This window comes from Necator americanus, chromosome IV (assembly GCF_031761385.1).
Source record: "Necator americanus strain Aroian chromosome IV, whole genome shotgun sequence".
Classification (NCBI taxonomy): Eukaryota; Metazoa; Nematoda; class Chromadorea; order Rhabditida; family Ancylostomatidae; genus Necator; species Necator americanus.
The window spans coordinates 13,426,524-13,448,379 of NC_087374.1; the positions used below are offsets into that span (position 1 = coordinate 13,426,524).

The 21,856-nt window shown below is 39.0% G+C and overlaps 1 protein-coding gene across 2 annotated transcripts; it reads left to right on the forward strand.

The window, feature by feature from the left end:
• Positions 1–13,479: 13,479 nt before the first annotated feature.
• Positions 13,480–18,455, forward strand: RB195_001157 (uncharacterized protein; the record flags this gene model as incomplete). Of its 2 annotated transcripts, none has more annotated exons than XM_064197804.1 (4): positions 13,480–13,546; positions 15,331–15,468; positions 18,195–18,330; positions 18,386–18,455. In XM_064197804.1, the coding sequence occupies 4 exons, from the start codon at positions 13,480–13,482 to the stop codon at positions 18,453–18,455; spliced, it is 411 nt and encodes a 136-aa protein (XP_064053685.1). The 2 variants fall into 2 exon arrangements, with proteins under 2 accessions (XP_064053685.1, XP_013296528.1); XM_013441074.2 differs by lacking the exon at positions 13,480–13,546 and adding an exon at positions 15,245–15,251.
• Positions 18,456–21,856: the final 3,401 nt, after the last annotated feature.

The following is a 21,856-nucleotide window of genomic DNA, read 5'->3' on the forward strand; positions in this document are numbered from 1 at the left end:
AATCTTCTTCCAGTCATATGATAGATTCATAACGAAAATCTTGTAATTCTACAGATCATTGTCTAGGACGATGCAATCTAGCCTCGAATATTTAGCGATGTTTCAAGGGTTCAAAAATGGAAAGAGGTGGCATGGAAGTGAAAGATGATGGAAAGTAAATGGAATGACAATTAAATGGAAGACATTTGCTTGCATCGATTATATTTGCAATTAAGACCTAACAAGGCGGAAGTCTCTCCTTTTAAAAACCACAAGAAAAGTACTTGTTCTACTAAACACGAGAAAGCATGTAGTTTTGTGTTATTTGCAAGGTCAAGCATGCGGTGGTTTCTCAACAGAGGGTCGTAAGAGGGGTGCTAGAGCAGGAGGGGGTCGTAAGGCTTGACAGAAGAGGGAAAAAATGAAGAGATGAAGGAGAAAAAGAGGGGTAGTCAATTTTGAATACACATATATTAAGGGATGCGAAATGTTAGAAAAATAGATGGTGTGAAGTGGGGTCATAAGTGCGAAGACAAGAAACAAGTGTAAATTATACAATGCGTTCTGAACAAACCCTTGCGATCCTGCTTCAAAGTGAGTTGATCAAGAAAATTTCGCCAAAAAATGAAAAATATTGTGTATGAGAGAAGGAATCAAAACGACAAAACGAGTGAGTGTCCTTTATACACATTCAGTTATCAATTTGAGGACAAACCATCAAATTACGAATTAAATACAGCATATTATAAATAGTATAATAGAAGTTGTGAAGATATTGAGATGGAAAGCAAAGTGATTTAACTGCACGTTGCTAAATAAAAATATTGACACTCTTAAGAATTTAGCATGCTGCCAACAAATTAGCAACTATCTATCTATAACTATCTAAGCATTACAAATTTCTTGTTGTTATTCTACTTTCAGGAAATGGAACTAGCCAAAGGTAATTTCGCATTGAGTGCTAAGAGGCGGTGCGAACTTCATTTCTTTCACTGCTCAATTATTGCTTCGGATCTCCTTCATTACAACCAATAAAATGTACTACGTCTTCTACGGAAAAGCGTTTTTGAATCACAAGCACTTGAAGGCGCTGTATCTATTGCAGCCGTCAACGATCAATCCTCTGCAAAAGTGGGATCTTTGCATTTAGTGTACGAGGGTAAAAGAGAGTATTTCTCATCGGAGTGACCAATTTATTATTATCACTTGAAAGAGCAATTTTGATGCTGTTACTGGGCGAAAAAAAGACATCAATAGACGCAACTAGGGATAAAATTAGTACAAATTAGGCTAAACGAGTTTCTAAATATCGGTGCTAAAAACGAATTTCATGCAATTACGTTAGCATCGATTTGTAGAAAGGGATTTCTTCTGTGTTTCCACAAACTTTAATTATTATAGCTTCCTTAGTTTGTTTGAAAATTAGTTGTGAAAAATTCTAAATTCTCCCCCAAATTTTCTAGTTTTTCTCGACTAGCTTTTGAGAGAACCATGACACCTACAGAGACCAAAGTTTGCAGTTGAGGGTTTCCCTTGATGCTCATCAAAATCTGGCACTAAATTTTTCAACCGCTCTACCCTAATTTCGCAACGGGAAAAGTGCGAAATCTCAGATTTTTGGCGTCAAAACCTGTATGACTCCAAACAAAGTCCAGCAACTCAGCTCGTAGTTCATAAAAACGAATTGGACTTGAAGTATGTTGTAGAGGAATATTTTTGACAACCTTTTCTCAATTAGCTTTCAAAAAACTAGAGCGCTCCTGGAAATGATATTTTAACCCTTTTATAGCGCAAATCTTTTACAGAAAGCAACCAAATTTGTCTTCCTCAGTCTCTTCCGTAGTTCGTTAATCATATTTCTCAAGCTACTAAAATCCGACCAGCCCAGCAGTAATTTCCAATCAGAATCTGGTTCTAATCGTTAAAATGAACTCTAAATAACCTCTACATGCCGTGATCAGTGCTCTAAAAACAATTTTAGAAAAATTGCCGCTGAAACACTCTTCTCAGTGATTTTTTTCCGGTTTTGCGAAATACAAGATTTCGGCGAACTCATTGTCTGTAATCACTGCTTCAAATTTCAAAAATGAACTAGCCCGTCGTAAGAACAGCAGTATAAACATTTTGTGGCACAAACATTCCTCCATAAAAGGCACCGAAAGTGTTCCTCTATGTTCTCTTATCGCGAACTTATTTTCGATCTTCCTGACCTATCAATCTGCACAAAATCTGAGCTTTCTTCCATTAAATTACACAAATTTTTGTCCATTAAATTACACAAATTCCACTTTCAAACCAAAACCAACCAGTGAAAACGTGCGTATAATTAAATCCTTCATCTTTTGGAAGTGGTTTCATTTTTCTAACTCTTTTGCAAAAATTTGGCTCAATGGTGTCGAACCTAAGTGGTCGCATTGTTACTTTGCGAAGTTTTCGGAAATCTTCCTCTACAACATACTTCAAGTCGAAATTGTCTTTATAAACTACGAGCTGAGTTGTTGGATTTGTTTGGAGTCATACAGGTTTTGACGCGTTGCCAAAAATCTGAGATTTCGCACTTTTTCCCGTTGCGAAGTTACGGTAGCACGGTTGAAAAATTCAGTGCCAGATTTTGAAGAGCATTAAGGAAAACCCTCAACTGTAAACTTTGTCTTTGTAGGTGTCATGGTTCTCTCAAAAGCTAGTTGAGAAAAACTCGAAAATTTGAGGCAGAATTTAGAGTTTTTCACAACTAGGTTTCAAAAAAACTAGGAAAGCTATAATCATCAAAGCTTGTAGAAACATGGAAGAACAAACCCTCTCTACAAATCGCAGCCAGCGTTATTGTACGAAATTCACTTTGTACTTTGTAGATGTCTTTTTTTCGCTCAGTAACAGCATCAAAATTCCTTTTTTCAAGTGATAATAATAAATTTGTCACTATCGGATGAGAAATGCGCTCAACTCTCGTAAACTAAATGCAATGATCCCCCTTTTGTCGAGGATTGATCTCTGACCGCTGCAATAGAGACAGCGACACATCACATTGCACCTTTAAGTACTACTGATTCGTGTCTTTCCGCAGAGGACGTAATACATTTTGATGGTTGTGATGAAGGAGTTCCGAAGCAATAATCAAGCAATGAGAGAAATGAAGTTTGTCTCGTACGGCCTCTTAGTACTTAATACAAAGTTACCTCTGGCTAGTTCCATTTCTTGAAATCATGACCATGCTATATAATAACGGGTGTGTGTGTATGTGTGTGTATGTGTGTGTACGTGTGTGTACGTGTGTGTATGTGTGTATGGGTTGTGTGTTGTGTTTGTTGTTGTATGTTGTTGTTGTTGTTGTTGTATGTTGTTGTTGTATGTTGTATGTATGTGTGTATGTATGTATGTATGAATGTATGTATGTATGAGTGTGTGTGTCTGATGGCTATGAAATGGGGTGGACGGGTCCCTCGGCATCAAAATGGTGCGCAATAACCTCATCTGCATATCGCAAAAGATGAACGAGACGTTCCAACCGTTTAATAGCCCTGACCACAGCGCGCCTTGCTTTCCACTTCTATAACTCCTCCGGGAGTCTATTTTCTTGCACCTCTGCCTCAACTTGATAATATTCCTTCTTCAGAAAGTGGAAACATGAATGAAACCCCCTGCTTAAATAATGCCAAACAGTTTACATGATGTGACATAGAACGTTATCTTTATCAGTACGATGGTGTTGTTCACGTCATCTTATGTTAAAACATCATGCTGTGATAACTGCTGGGGAAAATAGGAAGAAAACCCATAATTCGAGTAATATTTTCAAATTGTGACTGTATTATGTTGGTATTCAAGGAGTATTTAAAGGTAAAGAAATCTAAGAAATCTTGCCCTAATTTTATATTTAAAAAAGTAGAAAATATTATTAGAAAGATACCAATCTAATTTCACAGCAAATGCCGCTACTATTAATTTTCATTGATCAGTGAACACGACTGAGGCGAACGTCACAGAAAATCCGAAGTCCGCGTTCGGACGTTCAGGCTGGTATATAATAACGCGCATATTCTGTCTCGTGTGTGTCAGCCACGAAATTCGAAAAGGAGGTGCGACAAGTCCCAGAAAGCTATAAAAGACGGTGAGACGAGTCCCACAGCGTCGGATTGGTGCACCGGCGTGGTAGAGCGGTAAAAGGAGGAGACAGGGGTACAGTGGCGTTGGATTCGTGCAATATTATCGCACAGCAACCTCATCTGCATGTCGCAAAAGGTAAATGGAAAGTTGCAACCGTTTCATACTCGTGGCCACTGCGTGCGTTGCTTTTCACCTCTATGACGTGCCTCTGCTTCCTTGCGTGTTTGCTCAGTTTGGTATCATGCCTTCTTCAGAAAGTGGAAACATGAATGAAACCCGCTGCTTAAATAATGCCAAACAGTTTACATGATTTGACGAGGAACGTTTTCTTTATCAGCACGATGATATCGTTTGCGTCATTTTATGTTAAGCGTCATTCTTTGATAGTTATTGGTGAAAACAGGAAGAAAAAACATACTTCGAGTAATGTTATAAAATTGTGCCTATTTTATACTGGAATCGAAGGAGTGCTTGAAGCTAAACAAAGCAGAATTGTGATTTTGCAGAAAATGTCACTACCATTAATTTTTGATCGATTTTGATTGATTGATCAGTGAAGCGAGTGAAGAGAACCACAAGAAGAGAAAGGTCTCAAGTCCGGCTTTTGCAGACATTCAGACTGGTATTATTTATAATGTGCTATATTTAATTCGTTATTTGATTGTTTGTCCTCAAATTGACAACTGACCGTGGATACAGAATACTCACTCACTTTGATTCCTTCTCTCATACACAATATTTTTAATTTTTTGGCGAAATTTTCTTGATCATTTTACTTTAAAGCAAGATCGCAATTATTTATCCTAATTTCAATTTCAAATTTTGTCCATCTTTGTTTACCATTTTCTCAAGCTAAGCACGGACTAAAAGATGTGAAATTATGCGAGCAAAATCTCTAAAAAAAATACTTCACACCATCTATTTTTCTAACATTTCGCAACCTTTAGTATAACCCTTAGTATGTGTATTCAAAATCGAGTATCCATCTGTCTTTTTTCCTGACCTCTTCATTTCTCCTCTTCTGACAAGCCTTACGACCACCTCCTGTTCTGACACCTCTGTTACGACCCCTCCCCCCTGTTAAAAAATTCTCAACACAGGCTTGAGCCTTTGTGTGCCCAGGGTTAGGGGTCTCGCTGCCTGCACGATCAATCGGAGGTTCGAATCCGCCCTAGTGCTCACCAAGCCCTTAATTACTCCGTGGTCGATAAATTGGTACCAGACTTGTCTAGGAGTATGGAAGCACTAAATTGACACATCGGCTAGTCCCCGCAAGTCAACGTATGGGTCAGTAAACCTTGAACAATTCTGAATTGAAGTGAACGTGGTGGCGCATCCCAGGCGGATTGACTAACGCCAGACACTTTATCCTTTATTCTTCATCGAAGTAGCGCTTGAAGCTAGTGTTTGAATGTTCTCAAAATGTCTAACTGACCCGTTTAGAAAGAGAGCTATGAAGTCTTTTGCCTAGATTTATGAAAAAAAAGAAAAAAAGCGTTGTTGGAAAGACACAAATCTAATTTTACAGCAAATATCACTACTATTAATTTTTATTGATTATTTTATTACATATTTTGAAGGCGAGCAAAGGTAACACCACAGAAAGTCTAAAGTCCGGCTTTAGGCGGACGTTAAGACTGGTATTTTATAACGCATATAATTGTTTAATACTACTTAATATTTTTTCCGCGTTATCATGTTATCCTTCATTCACTACTGTCCGTCGCTAACCTCCTTCCCTTGCAACACCCTCTCTTTACGACCCTCCATGAGAATATCCCACCACACTCTGATGGCTCCGCATGACCCTGCGTGCGTTGTTTTGCCTTTCACTAATAGCAGTCTAGGTCTCCAATCATGCTATGCCCTTACTTCCACACTTATTCGGGAACAAAGCTTTGTCAAACAAAGAACAAATGGTTCTTTGTCAAACTAGCATTCCAAATCTCAAATTCTGTGTATTTGTTCACTACTTAAACCACGAACTCAAAACAAAGTCTGCGTCTGAATGGCTGGAAAAAAGTACACAATCTCCTCACACAGCTTCTTTCCAAAGCGAAAGAAAAATTTGATGCTCTTCGTGTCCACGCGAAAGGAGAAAGAGACGAAGAGCCCATTGATGTACTTGAATGGGAGTAGGAATAAGTCGCATACGCTTCTGCTCTCTTTTGTCCACAATGATGGCATTGTGCTGCTACCTGGGTGTAGTCACTGAAGCCTCTTGAACATTGGGAAAACTTCAGTCTTAGAACTTCGACAGGATTTCCAGAGTCAGAATGTGCACCGCACTTCCATTCACAAGAAGTTAGGGATGCAGTCTCTTTTATCCTTTGTATCCTATTTTTTTATTCTTTCTTATACTTTTTGAGCTTTCTTTAACTTTGAAAAGTACCGAATGGTTTAAAACTCCTCTACACTTTTTTCTTCAGAATCACTTGTGAGTTTCTGAAGGATCGCGTTAGGATCTGTGGTTTAAAGCAACATGCCGTGAACCATGTTCTCTCCAAAAGAAGATAGGGTCGGGAGTGTAGATTACGACGAGTGTAAGGGTGATTACGCTAAATTCTAACTGTTCTGGAAAACGGGGTTGGAAAAGGCCTTCTGATGAGATCCTTCCTACGAGACATCTTACAACGCGCTAGCCACATCCACGCGCCGTGTCTTTTGGAGAGAACGAGGCCTCCTCAGCAGACTACTTGAAGTAAAACAGAGATTTGCTACTGAGGCAACCGGCGCATGTAGGAGGGCGGCGTATTATAAGGTATCTCGTAGGAGAAATCATAACGGAATGATCACGCTTATACCCGAATCTGCACTTGTACTCTAACTTTTCTGGAAGGACATCAACATCGTTGATTCCATGAATATGCTGCCTCGGAAGCAAAGAAGATTGAAAACATTCATTCTGTGACTAGGCAGTGCGTAACTTCTACACCTTTTTGCACTCAAAAATTTTGATTGGTTTTGACGGAACGAATTAGTCCAGCCAATTATAGAGGCTTACGTTAGCTTTAGATTTAATTTTATGTGAATATTACAGGATTGACTGGGCTGATGGAAATCCGATAGGCCAGAATCAACCGAAAAATGTCTCCACAATCTTCTCATTTTTTTGACTTGTCCTAATTTCTAGCTTTTAAACTGAATCATTCGTAGTCTATAACTGTTTTTTAAAAGCATTCCATGAAGGAAATCCACAGCATCAATCGATATCTTGAAAATGACGCAAAGTTCTTCATTTGATATTCAAAAAAAAATAATCAGAACAAATTCTGCATTCCAATATCAAGAGCTTCTGTAGCCAGAGAGTGACCTGATACGAACTGCAGTGATATGTTTTGTAAAAGCAATATCAATGGTTGAATGTTCGAAAAATGGTCGAGGGTTCCAAACCGCCCTAGTGCAGACCAAGCCTTTTATTCCTCCGGGGTCGATAAATTGGTATCAGACTTGTCCGGGAGGATAAAAACACTGACTTGGTCATCGGCTGGCCGCCGCAAGTCATTGTATAGGCCAACAGGCGTTCCAAAACCTCAAAGATTACGAATTCCAGTAAAACGCGTTGGCGCATCCCAAGTGAATTGATACGCCAATGACTTCACTTTTAAAAGCAATATCTGATGTATAGAGTTCAAGCGGAGCTCCCGTTCATCCCGTCGTTTCTTCCTTCATTTCTGTCTCTGCCACATTTGCAAGATCCTTCGAATTAATTTGTTAACTATTTAACCACAGACACAGTAAAGAAACGCTTTCTTGGATAATCTGATGTAAAATGAGGAAATATGTGAGAAGAATACCAATAGTAAATTAAAGCTGAAAAAAACAAAATGAGAACAAAGTTTTAAAAATGAAAATTAAAGCTCGAACTCATCCTAGAGCTGAAATGAATTCTGATGGGGAAAAAGTCTTCCAACTAAATTTCTGTGTTTTTGTAGAGTTTGTTAAGCATATAACCATGTATTCTATTTTAATTGCTCCCATTCTGCCCTTGCTGGCTTCCAGTGGCAATTCAACAAACAATAAATCTATCGGCTCAAAGGTTTATGAGCTTTGTCGTTGGTGTTTTCAATTCATAAGCGCCACAAATCAATGCAAGTCACCACATTGTGTTTTTCGTAACACCTTTATCTTTGATTTATGATTTTCAACGATTCTGTGCATATTTACATTTCATTTTAAAAGATGAATTAGCTATTTACTATACTATTTGTACTTTCTTGGACAATTTACAACACCTACCCTACTTGAAAAAAACTGGTTCGACGGAAAGAACTTCTAATCCAAAATCAAAAAATTTCTAATCCAGTCAAGTTTGGAGACTAACGTTTTTTTTCTAGTTCATTTCATGCAGATTTCAACAGACGGAAATACGATAGTTCAAAATCCAGACAAAAAATACCTTCAAAATCTTCATTTTTCTACATCTGCTGCCCTCATAAACTAAACTAAAGTTCGGCCCAGTGATCGATACCAAGTGAAAAGCCGAAAAATCTCTATTGAAAATTGCAGTTAATCTATTAAAGCACACTGCGAATACGTAGAAAACGCACCGGTCGGCGGTGTAATTTCCGTGATGGGTGTTTCAACGCTTGAACGAGGGTACATTCGTGTTGCTGTCTGGTCATGCGTAAACGAGTGCTATTTCTCTGGGATTTCTCTGAGCCGACACCAAGGGAGGTGAGACGCTGCTTCTACTGAAAACATGATGATTGGCTCAATCAGAGCAAGGTTGTTTTGGCCGTATGTGGGAGGAGACGGGAATTGAAGGCGCCGTAAAAACGAACGAACAATCCGTGTTCCTCCACAGGATCTCCGATCTTTATCACTCACTGGATCAATACGTCGTTTCACCTCAAGAACAAGCGCACGTAGCTTGAGACTTTCGCACATGAAAGCGACACCATTCATGTGTTACTCCATGAAGCAAAGCATCTGTTTCTTATTTCCACATGTTTCTATGATGTTCAAGTTTCCATGGCCTTTCAGTATTTCTTTTCTCAGATTTACTTCTACCCCTTCTTTTGTTTTTTATGCACATTTCTACTTCGTACATCCTAGTATGTACTGTACAAAACAATAAAAAAGTTTAGAATCAATTAAGATAATTAGCTAGCGGTAAGGACCGCTCTGTCAAGCAGATCCGTGTAATTTGCTCATTAGTAGATCTAACTTAGCGTACTCTGAGAAGATTCCAGCTATGCCCAGTGAGCAACGGTGCGTTGAGGCACGTGATATAAATCCAACTTTTTCTCTATCTCCAAATAACTCCAGATAAACTGCAGGAATCATTAATTCCAAAGAAATCACTAAACAAACATATTACGGATTAATTACTCTCAAGCTATGAGTTTCACTTCAACCAAGTCAATTAAATCAAACAAACAACCTCTACGACTTTACGAAGTCAAGAAATATCACTAAACCTTCTGTTTTTTTTACATGAAATGCGATTCCTGAACGAAGCGCTTTCAAAAGAAGGTGCAAGGTGGAATTCTTAGTTTCATCTATTAGCTATTAGCTTTTCTGCTTTTTTCTACTCGAGAAACATTTAAGTGCCGCCATCTTTTTGATGGTGTTCTGTAAAGTGCTTCTCTTCACATTGTAGTGCGACTGATTGCTCTCACCTGTTGTTTTCACGTTTCTCCACTCATTATTCTCTGTTGTTCTATTCTATTCTTCTCCTCTGTTCATTGCTTTGTGGTCGGTCTATGGTCGGCCCGTCACTGGTGAAACTTCATTATTTTTTCATGGTGGAGCCTTAACATCCCTCTACATACCTCTATAACAGTGATAGCGGAAGAATGAGACTTGTTGTGCTTCCAAAACCTTTCTTCTAAATCTTTTCTCGTCACCCATAACTTTTCGCAGTTATTATTTTTTACACGTCCTTTCGCCGGGCTCCACACTGTAATTATGAAAATACAAAGCTACTCTCCTTCTCAACAGCGCGAACACCAACAATTACCTTCTAGCTGTGCAAATATTGGTATTACTGGAGTGCTGAAGAATACTTGAGGGTTGCACAACTTACTCCGAATCTTACCTAGTAAAAGTATAGGCGCAGAAAGCTGCTAGTAGCACAAGAAACTGGTACTCCTATTTATTTCGATGTTTGAAAGCAGATTTAAACAAACCTAATGAAAATAGTTGCAAAATCTGGAGGATTTAAAGAATGATTTTGTGAGTGATTCTACCTTTTTCTATTTTCTGACCTTTTAAGAGATTTTTTCTCAAAATAACAAAAGGGTGTGGCAGTCTGGCATTAGCGAGCATCCAGAAGCTCGTTTCTCGTTTCAGCTGTTTTCGCACGCTGTCCGATGTCGTCGTCGATGCGGCGGCACGGGAAAGAGTGCAAAATCGTGCAGCCTTGCTCACTTAGCCTTAATTGTTCTCGTTTTTCAGTACGTCCCAGTATTTGTTGACTTTGCTTGAACCAGTGTCTAAGGGTCTTGACTTCAAATTTGAGTTGTGTTTTTGCCATACTGCCAACTGCTTCACCTTTTTTGCACTCTGTCTTGAATTGAAGGGCAAGGCTCTAGATTTTGCGGAAAAGAAGTCGCTTATTCTTGTTGGAAATTATGCCTGCATACACTTTGATCACAGTTTCTACTCGTTTAGCGCTTCACTTCGTCAGAATACAGTTAATTACTGCATAAACATGTATAGCAAACCTAGAATTATTTATTTGTTCACTTTTCTCACTTCGTTCAAAAATGTTTGAGAATTTCCTTCTTCAGTTATTAAGTGTATACAAACCCGCTTGATAAGCCTTAATCCTCTGTCAGTCCCCCACAGTTCTCGTATCGTTCTTCAATCATACGGTAATACATCAACGCCCTTTAAACAGTATGTTATAGCACCGTGCTAAGTGGATTTTCGATCTTGAATTAGTAAACTTCCTTTTAAAACTCAATCTATTGTATGTTCTGATTCAGACTTTGATAGTACGAAGACCGAAGTGATACAATTCTTTAAAAAAACTAGCTATTAATGTCAACGTTTGCGGAAGCCAACATTTCAAGGGATCGCTGATTGGATCAGAGTTTCAGCTACATCGTTAAAACACTACCCCTTTATGTTTCTGAAATCTTATAGCTAGGTTTTAGAAAAGAGAAGCAGTAGAAACTCTTTATTAGGGTCGGGGAGTTCTATCCTAACAAGTGTTTTTATTTATTTATTTTTTGACTCTGCGTGAATCTGCTCACTCTTTCGCCAATGATTCTAGAAGTAGAAACAACAACAGTTAAGTGGTATTTAAGCAATGAGACCTCGACTTTGCTCACAAAATACGCGGAAAAAATTAAATAATTGCGGTCACTGTATTGCAGAATGGAACTATAATCTGATGAAAGGTCCTTCATCCTTACACTCTTTCTAAACTATCCTCATACTTTATCTAAACGATCTTCCTCATCGGCTTTGTCTCATTGCTTATATCAATGAATTGAGAGAATGAATAAACTGCATTGGCAGTCCACGGCTATATGAAAAATAATAAAAACATGGAGGATTAGTTGAAAGTTTCAAACGATCACTTTGTTCTGGTCTCCAATTATCAAAAAGTTATTCACTAAGCACATCTTTTTGAAACCTGTTTAATGTATATGTTCACAGAAAAAGAAAGTCATTGTGTGGATATTTTGGAAAAAAAAGTTTTTTTTCCACAAATATTACCAAAAACACGTACAAAAATCTTCTAACGTAATTGCATGTTTCACTTTCCATGAAACAGCTGATCATCATCTAAATGATGCTGTTTTCTCAGTTTTGTTTTCCATTTCCTTCAATTTTTGAATTGTGTCTCAACTGTGTTGAAATGCATTTATATTTCACGGACAAACAAATTTTGGCACAGAAACCGTGGAATTCTGTAATTTTGAAAGTCTGCTAGGGAGGAAGAAGAGGAGAGGTTAGAAATAACGAAGGGTCAATTTTGTATTTGGAATAGCTCTGCTTATTTTAATTTTGAAAAATAAAGGAAGCATAGAATTGCGCATTATTTATCGGATGGCCGAGCAGTTGCCACAAAAAAGGGAAATTACCGCATCATTCGTCGCAATTCTGCAACGCTTCCCGCCTGTTAGGGAGACAAATGTTCCTACTCGAAGTGTGGTCGATATCAATCTGAGGCAGCCACTTGCTCCCGTAGTGTAACAATTGCATGGCTATCATATATGTGCATACACATAGGTCTTATGTTTTTGTCATGTCATGTCTTATTCACCACGGATCTATCCGAGACTCCATATTGTTGCATGGCCATAAACCAGCCGGAAAAATCCACTTGATTTTTGATGACAGTACTCCATTTGTTATATGCGGATGTTCATTGTTGAGAGCACGCTACATATAAACAAATTTTATCCGCACTATTCTCCAGCGCTAATTGAACACCTGGAAGGCATTCTTATACTCACATATTTTAATATGGAACCAAAAATTCTCAAAAGGGGTTCTCAAATTCTCAAGGGTTCATGGTTTTTGCGATTACTGATCTAAGCGAAATAAGATAGAAATTAACAAACAATGTGAGAATGCTATTTAGCAACGAGGAATACCTTTTTAGAGCAGCTACATTCCAATGTTTTCTGAAGGCCACTTTCTACAACTGGGAGCTAAGCGCTGACTAACGAAACTTTTGATTTCTGAAACAAAAATCCCATGCTGAAAGAGCTGCAGTTGACAATTGTCCGAACAGGTTTTCGAAGTCAAAAAAATAATTAGTGTAATTGAAAAGCAAATTGATAACATTGTACTCTGACAACTGCAAAAAAATCACTGCCGGTTCTGTCAAAAAAACCTAAACGATGAAGGAAGGAGCATGGCTAGTCTCAATCCCGTGATCCTGCAATGAGGTTCCAGAAAGTTTTACGTGCAACTTACTCACTTATAAACTTAGTTGTTGCCTTTCCTGTCCACTCAAGTGGTCCAGCAATGACAACAGAAAGTCATGCACCTCTATTGTTATACATTCGTATTAATCTTTCTAAGCACTATGTTTCTCCCGGTTTTAGCCATTAATAATTCGATTTACAAAAGGATGCAAAGTTCAAAGGGATTTTAACGCCGTCCTATTATATTTCTTAAGATTTAGTATGTGATAGGGTTGAAATTCAAAGAAATAAAGTAAAAAACAAATGAGAAGAAGCTTAGTGAACGTATCTAGAGATTCAAAAAATGCTAAAATTCATGGAAAATCACTTGTTGAAGCCTCCAAACCTTCAAAAAGATGAGAATTCGAGTTGAAATGTTTCTACTCAGTTTTGCGTCGAAGTTGAGAACATATATTGAATAAGACTTCAAAACTGGCCCCAGCATATCGATTCCATCACGACTCCATCAGTCCAACAAATTAGATGAATCCTGAACTACAAGTGCAGTTCACAAGGGATTCATATGATTATCGCCGAGTCCCCGATCCTATTCGTACGAATGCTCCTCTTCACTTGTTGGTCTACTGACGGTACATTTTATTCGTTGCGGAGTACTGAAACGGCAACATCAACCTGCGAGCTGCAAGCGCCATCGCGAACGAGGAGCACTCATCCATATTTATCCTCTTTTCGCAAAGCGTGTGATCATCTTCTGGAAGCTTCCAGGGAATTTCTTGCTTCATAACTATGTTTTTGATTTTGAATGGAGGGTAGTTAAGAGTTGTTTTTTGATCTCAATTCATTTGATTTTACTTTTGTTTCCACTCGGAATTCCGCTTGTTGCCCATGGAAACAAAACTTCAATGTTCGAAAGAGGCCCGTCATTAGGGCATTTCGATCATCCTTTTTCCACATTGATGTGGGAGCTCCATTAATCCCCTTACTTTCTTTTCTGTTTGTTTCCCAGTACAAGTTTTTTTTTTCATATGAAAAAAGAATGAAGAATGAAATTCTCTAATGTTGGGCTTGTGCTGAACATTTAGGCTTTGTTTATCATACACAGTAGAAAGTGGTGAAAATGTAAGTGTTAACTAGGAAGGAACCGTAAAGTGTATTTAAAGTAATCTATATTCTCAATGTCGGTGTTATAAGACATCATTAGATTGCACTTTCATTTCGTCATGCATAAGTAATTGAATATCTGCCTGAAAAAGCGAGTGCCGGGGTGTCGCACGTCTTTTCTGTTAGAATTAGTACGACTTGATAGTAGTTGCTCTGTTTATCGTACGGAAAAGAGGTGATCATCTAAAATTTTCTTCACATTGCACATAAACTATCTGGACAATTGTGAATTAAGCACTAACATTCGATATTGAATATTTGCAACAAATTTATGATGTAGTTGAGATGTTTCATAGTTTAAACTCGTTTTCCGCAGAACTCAGCTGACTTGTTTGAAAAAATTCGAAGTGCGATTCCTCTGCATGTCGCTATGCAGAGGAAACATAACTAAGTTTCGATGTCGCTGTACTATCCCCCTTTGTTCATGCAACAGCTTAGAGAGTTTTGTCCATGGATGTTTTTTCTCTTAAATATTTTAAGATTAAAAATGCTCAGTAGTCGAAATTACACGCATGAAATGTTCTGAAATAACAGCGCTCAGTGATACCATAGTATTATATTTGTTGGTAAGAGAAGCAGGAGGTTTACTGTGTCCGGATAACAAATTACTGCATGCGTCGTCACAACTAATAGCAATGCGTTATCTCATATCTATGAATGTGTTTTGCTTTCATATATATATTTTTTTTTTAAAGAAAATATTTGTAATTCAAAGATATTTATCCTGCGAAAAGGAAAGGGAGAAACATAAGGGTTTTTCATTTTTTAAAATATTTTAGGAGAATGTGATGAGGTCGCTTATTTACGACACGCTTAACTTATTTATACATATATATATATATATATATATTGTTTCTAAAAATTTTTATTTAAAATTTAGAAAAGAAATTATTTTTCAACCAAGTCAGCTGAGTTCTGCGTATTTGTTCTGTGGGAGACATTCAAATTTCCTTCTAAAAAAACCCATGTGATCTAATTTAGGTTAATCTAATCTACAACTTCCTAGGAACAACCAGCACTCGGAATTCATCCCTCAAGTTTCCGTTGATTCATTGTCCACTGAAACGTGCCGTTTGTTTCGTAGCACCCGTTTCGCACTGTACCTGCTGATCTTCTCTTTTTCAGGAGCTTCTCCATCTAACCAGTAGTGCCGAGTCTATGTAAAAATGAATGGTTTGTTCATCAAGGCTCGATTTATTCTCCAAAACATCAATCCAATATACGCTTTGGATGTAACCACTTCTACTTTTAGATGTTGTTTGCGGACCACATTTCTCCGGTATTGCTTGCGACTGGCCTGTTTGTGTTCATGGAGAGGTGGATCCAGTGGACAAGATTTGCTGGTGTCACAATAACTACGCTCCACCGTTCTGTGAATTTTGCCTTCCTGGTAGGGCTTTGATTATCCTTCGGTTGTGATCTGATATGGGCTTCAACACAACTTTTGCAGCAATTTAGAGCACGGATTACCTCCTATTTCGTATGTTTTGAGGGATGAGGCATTAATTCATTTTCTTCACACAAAAGCTTAACATAGTTATCATCAAATTATTCAAAAATGTGCAGTAAAATCTGATATTTTGCTAATTTTGCATTGAAGAAAAAGCAAGTTAATTTATGGCAGTATTCCATTTCATGAGATATGTGCAGTAGGATAGCTAATTCATCGACAGAAGACGAAAAAGACACGAATCCGCGTTTTTTTTTCATAAATCGCCTCAATTTGATCTGTATTATACCATCTATACATCAATAGATTCCTGAACGCGAGCTCTACCGATTGAATGTAATTTTTGAAGTTGAAGTTGAAGTTTCAAAACCTATCAAGGAAACAGTTTTTGAAAAAATTACCTGCATTATTCTCTGTAGTTATTCTATTCTTTTCAAATGTAGTGACCAATGCAGTAACACAGCCGTAGCTGGACTTCCAATAAATCGAAAAAAATAAGCTTTCTATAAAAACACATGAAAAGTTCTATATCTTTGCAGGTTCAAAACTGACCACAGCTGAGGCACATTTCAGAAAAATTGGAACCAATGATAGCCCAAAGACTGTTCTCTATACTGTTGTGCCGACAGATGCCAAACCTAATTTGTTAGTGATTTACGAGCTGCCAAAAATTAGAGTAAGAAACGCAAAATACCGAAGTTGTAATTTTAGCTGCAAAAAAACAGCATATTTTGCAATTTTTTGCAAGAAAACAGTTTTTGAGCTGGTAATGTCTGTCATTTCTGAAGTTCAAACATGTCACTTTGGTCAAATTTACAAAACCTTCAGAGTCATGGAGAGCTGTGAAAGATTTCAAATTGTTTGCAATATTATGTAGATTACAAATATGTAAAGGATAAAGCCACTGGCGTATCAATCCACTTAGGATGCGCCAACGCGATTTACTGGAATTCGTAATCGTTGAGGTTTTGGAACACGCCGTGATAGCCTATACAATGACTTGCGGCGGCCAGCCGATGAGCAAGTCAGTGTTTTTATCCTCCCAGACAAGTCTGGTACCAATTTATCGACCCCGCAGGGATGAAAGGCTTGGTGAGCACTAGGGCGGATTCGAACCCTCGACCGTGTGGCTACAACGGACCTCTAACCGAGTGCGCCACACCCTATCAATTCCACTTTTCGAAAAATATGTCCACGTCAAAAATCATATATTCTTGGGACGCAATTATCTCGGACTCAATCTTGTTAATGTGTACTCGCAGGTAGTTTTTTTAGGAACTGTTTCCTTGATAGGTTCTGAAACTTCTAATTACATTCAATCGGTAGAGCTCGCGCTCGCGAATCTATTGATGTGTAGATGTTATAATACAGATCAAATTGAGGCGATTTATGAAAAAAAAAACGAAAAAGACGCGGATTCGTGTCTTTTTCGTTTTCTGTCGAAGAATTAACGATCCTACTGTAAGGTAGATGGAACAGAATCTTTTCTAGGCCATCCAGTAAGCTGTGAAAGTACCTACTCTATATCTTACTATAGGATACAATTCGATGAGAACGAACTGGCTTGTAGTATGGGTGCATGTGTGATTGCGACCGCAGTAGGACTCTCGCTGACTCCGATCGGACACTAGAGCTGAGCGACGGTCCGAACGTACCACTCTGAGCATATCTGTTTATGCAACTGCACCACAAGTGAAATCGTTTTGATCTGGCTGTACCTGTGAAAATAAAAATCCAACTTAAAGTACTATATTCGTAGTTTTTTCCCTTCCAAGAGAGAAAAATGTCGGACTTTTCTTGTCCTTCAAATTATTAGTCAAGTTAATTATAAGAAGATGCCATGAGTAATTTTGAGACAGATATTTTAATTGAAGTAATAAGCTCATCAACATCAAAAAAATTGCAGGAACCACTTTCAAAACTCCTTGTTTATCTAGCTACCTTCCAATCTTTCCTTTCTATCTTCATTTAAAAAATGTTTTTTTTTTAAACTGAGCATAAAAAGCATAAAAGTATCCGGAAATTTAGTGGCCGAAAAACATGGGATCACTTCCAAAATCAGTAAAATAAATAGTAGAGGATTTTTCAGCAACTGGCAATCTTTCGTCCACCATAATTGGAGGCGAGAACGGGAAAAAGTTGGAACAGCTACCACCTTTTTTTTCTTCTTTTGCTACTTATTATGATTGTATACTCTAATCGATGCTGTCGAAAATATTTCAAGCACAAACCGTGAACTTGTCTCCTGAAATACCTGCTCGAAAAAGAAATAATGACAAAGGGCTGTGGAAGTAGTGCGAAAAACAACGTCAGCCCATCTTTTTCAGCAAAAAAAAACGGGATGAGAGTCATCATTTCCACTGACACTTTCAAGAAGCATGTCGTTCCCATTAAGAAACCAATCTTGAAGAAGTTCCTTAGTAGCATATCGAAACAATGTTGAGGGTGCTCTTAGTAGGAACTAATGATGATTTTTCGCTTTGTAAATGAATAGTTTTGAAATTTTCTATCCACTGAACATGAGTTTTTTTTTAAACTGAAAGCTTAATATAAGCTGTTGTAGAGAATACAAAGTACTATATAATTGGAAATCACAAAAAATTCAGAGATTACCGCCGACTTTCCAACAAAAATATGAGCTCTCAACCTCCTAATGTTCTCTTCAGGTTACTGGGGAGAAGCATGCGATCGAAAAATCCTCCCAGCAATGCATGAACCGGTTCTTCCCGCCTTTTTCACTCATATTGTTCTCTACTTACTGGTCATTTCAGTTGCTCTGCTGACATACTTTGTAATTGACAGGTGAGAGCTTTTCAACTCACAATTCACTCCATATTTTCGAGTTTGCCAAGTTAAGGTGCCGATCTAAGCCACCACCCTACAGAGAAGTGATCAAAGATGCTCCACCGCCTTACTACTTGATATGAGATACTACGGTTTGAAGAAAATGCTCACAATCTATAGCGTAGAGTTTTTGATCCCTTCACTTCCCTGTTTGTTATTTTCATTTGATTTTTTCGTCTTCTTGCTGGAAAATTATTTATAAAGATTTATATTATTTGTGCAACATTGTTCGCGCTGCGTGATAACTGCACTGCCGAAGCTCTGCAGTAAGAACTCTGACGACGTTGTTTGACAAGTTTTTTTAGAATTCGATTCGTATCCTCATTAAAACGTGGAAGTGCTGAGACGCCGTACACGAGTGTAATTGCTGTCTGCTCGCGCTAATTTCTGCACTGAACACAATCAGGCGGTGTGTGTTTGGTGTGTGGGAACGTACGAGCTATATAGCTTACAGTGCTACCACGCAAAGCACACGTCAGGTAACGGCTGCTTTCAAGTTGACTTATGTGACCAGACGAACCTCATCATCGCTTCCACGCTCAAGAGGAATTCGAGAGACCACCAGCTTACCTGCCAAGGACCACCCCTTTAGAGCACTGCAAGTTAAAGATGAGACTTCTCATACCTAAACTCGACGTTCTCTGACGAGAGTTATCACTCAGTCGAACATCCGGAATGTTAGAGGTGTTTGATCGCATTCGACTTTGAACTTCTTCTCAGGTTTGAAATGCGGTCCTACAAGAGAAACGAAGGATTTGCTCTCCAACCGAAAATCAACAGACAGATCGCAAATATGACGATGCAGAGCGAGATTCCGTCAAAGTGTGTATATTGATATTGGAGTGCAGAGCAGGAAAAGCTTTGCGATGAAGATTCCTTCATGAAGTGTGCGTCCAGGATGCAGCAGAGAGAACGCTCCCGTTTCTAACGACGAATGCAACGTTTGCCTTTGCATCTGCCGAATCAATGTCCAACGATCGTCATACGCCGTCTAGCGAGGAACCACTAGCAGAATCAAAGGTTTTGGTCCGCATTCAAAAGGCGAGGATTGAAAGTCTGGTGAAGATCATAGAATTACAGCAGGAAAGCCGAGACCTCTTGCTTCAACTTGGTTTCCTCAAACGACTAGGTTCATCTGTTTTGTCATAAAACGATGAAAGGATACCTGACTCGTGATCACGTTGTTCGTTGTCATAGTTCCTCTCCACTAGACGTTACCCGCCATGAAACTCAATAATTTTTTTAGGAATTTCACTGCTGTCTACAATGTACAAGGTTTTTGAGATGAAAGTTGATGAACAAGACGACTTTCTCATTGGTCGATAGACGACTGACCAGGTGTTGGGGGATCGTCAGGAGAGTTATGGAAGTGCGAGAGGTGCATTTTAAGACCATGCGATTAGCTTTTCTGGCCTCTGGAGCCGTTTTCAACTCTCCCCATCAAGGCTGTGTTATCAACGCGCTTCCCCAATGGATCTCCAGGAAAGCTTGTACACCTGATCAACGAAATGAATAGAAGACGCTGCGGTTTAAACACTCGAAGGATAAATGCAATCGTTTGTAGGGGTAATTGAAGCATTACTCAGTCCTCTTGTTCAATTTCGCCGTCGATGACATCATGCAAAACCTTTTTCACCTTAGCATCATCAAGAAGCCTCCTGACCCATATTGATATTGCAAAAAGCAGTACGAAACTGCAACACGTTGTCAACCATGTAGCAAAATTAGCAAAAACCTACGGACTACGTCTGCACAATAGTATGCATAAACAGATATGGGTGTCCTTAAGAAATTTAACGGGAATCAGGAAAGACTGGCAGCCAAACGAACTCGTAGGCGAGTTATTTTCTATAAGACATCTGTCGATTAACAAAGGAAGCTGCAAGAGTGGTATACAAAGAGCAAAGATGGGCTAACACTTGTTCCGCATTGAACTCTGCAACCATGTGTCTGCGGTCGGTCCCTGTCTTATGTTATTTGGTCTGTCACGATGTACGGATCGTGGGCAGCACAGTTTATAGTGATAAATAAAATCGGGTTTGCTGAAACGAAACTGTTAAGAACGTTGTTTGCCCACTTCTGGCTCAGGATATCCCACAATGAAGGTCTTTACGCAGAAATAAATATAGCGTACCAACGGATGGCACTTGGAACGCAAAAGCACTTGACATCGCCGACGAAGGTGGCCACAAAAAATTGTCTTTTCTACTTCGGTCATGTTATGAGAAGACAAGCACAAAGCATTGCTCAGCATGTCTTGAGGATTCTGTCGGGTTCAACTTCGAAGAGTCGCCGAAGACAGAAACTCTGGATAGTGACTACTGGACTGATTCTGTGCAGGTTGTTGCTGTAGCTGCTGCTGTGCTCCTTATCTTAGTCCAGTTACCATTTCAAACGATGTTGTACATCCCGCTGGTGTTCAAACTGCAGCAGTTGTTCTCTGATTCGTGTTGTCTGTGGGGTAAAATTAACCGATTTGGTTTAAGACCCCGTACATAGTACGAACCAATGAGTTTTCTCGATAGTTTTTTTGGATCCGTGGATAACTTCACTTCCGTATCCAGTCTTTTACTGCTCGGGTCCAAAGATTGTCGTTAGAACGCATCACGTGTCTGGCCGATCTAATTTTGCTCTCTTTGGCATATGCGGAATGACTCTGATCTCCAACTGGTAGTAGGAGTAAACTTCGAGTCCCTTCTTTGACTTGCGTAGCGCGGGATACTCCTAGCATCACCCTTCCAAATTTGCATTCTACGACGCTGACAGCATTTTCTCCCTGATTGCGAGACAGCCACGTTCCTGAAGCGTAGGTTAAGGCAAGAATGACGGTGGTGTTGAATAGGTGAGCATGGAGCCGGATGTTCTCAGTCCTCTTCACTACATCCTAGATCCTCCCCACGCCGCTCGTTTCCTTCTGTCCTGCTCAGAGCAGAACAGAAGTCGTACATCATTTTGATTTCCCGACGTAGATATAAATAACTGGAGCATTCGGATATAACCGTTTCGTTGAGCGTGAATGGAGCATCAAGAACCCGTCCGTTCCTCACCAACATCGTTTTGTCCAGGTTCAGCTAAAGATGGATCTTTCTACACGTTCCAAATTCAGTCAGCATCAATTCCGCTGCTTTTCCGGTGCTTGATGTTATCAGGACCATGTCATGAGCGGGACGAACATAGTGTAAGTGGCGATCGTAAACTTTCACTTCATGTTGTCCCATTCCAATCGTCGTAGTGAAATTATGTCATCCCGACAAACTCTTCTCTTCATTTCGTCGACAATGGGGAAAATTTGGTAGTGAAGTTGCCACACAACTCATGAAGTATCATTATGTATGGAGTAGGGACGCCTTTGTTGTCCAAAGCCTCCATGATCGCTTTGATCTCAAGTGTATCGAAGGCTTTCTTCGAATCGATGGAATTGAGATAAAGCGGCATCTTGTACTCTCACGACACCTCTGTGAGTTTTGAAACGGTATGTATGTGG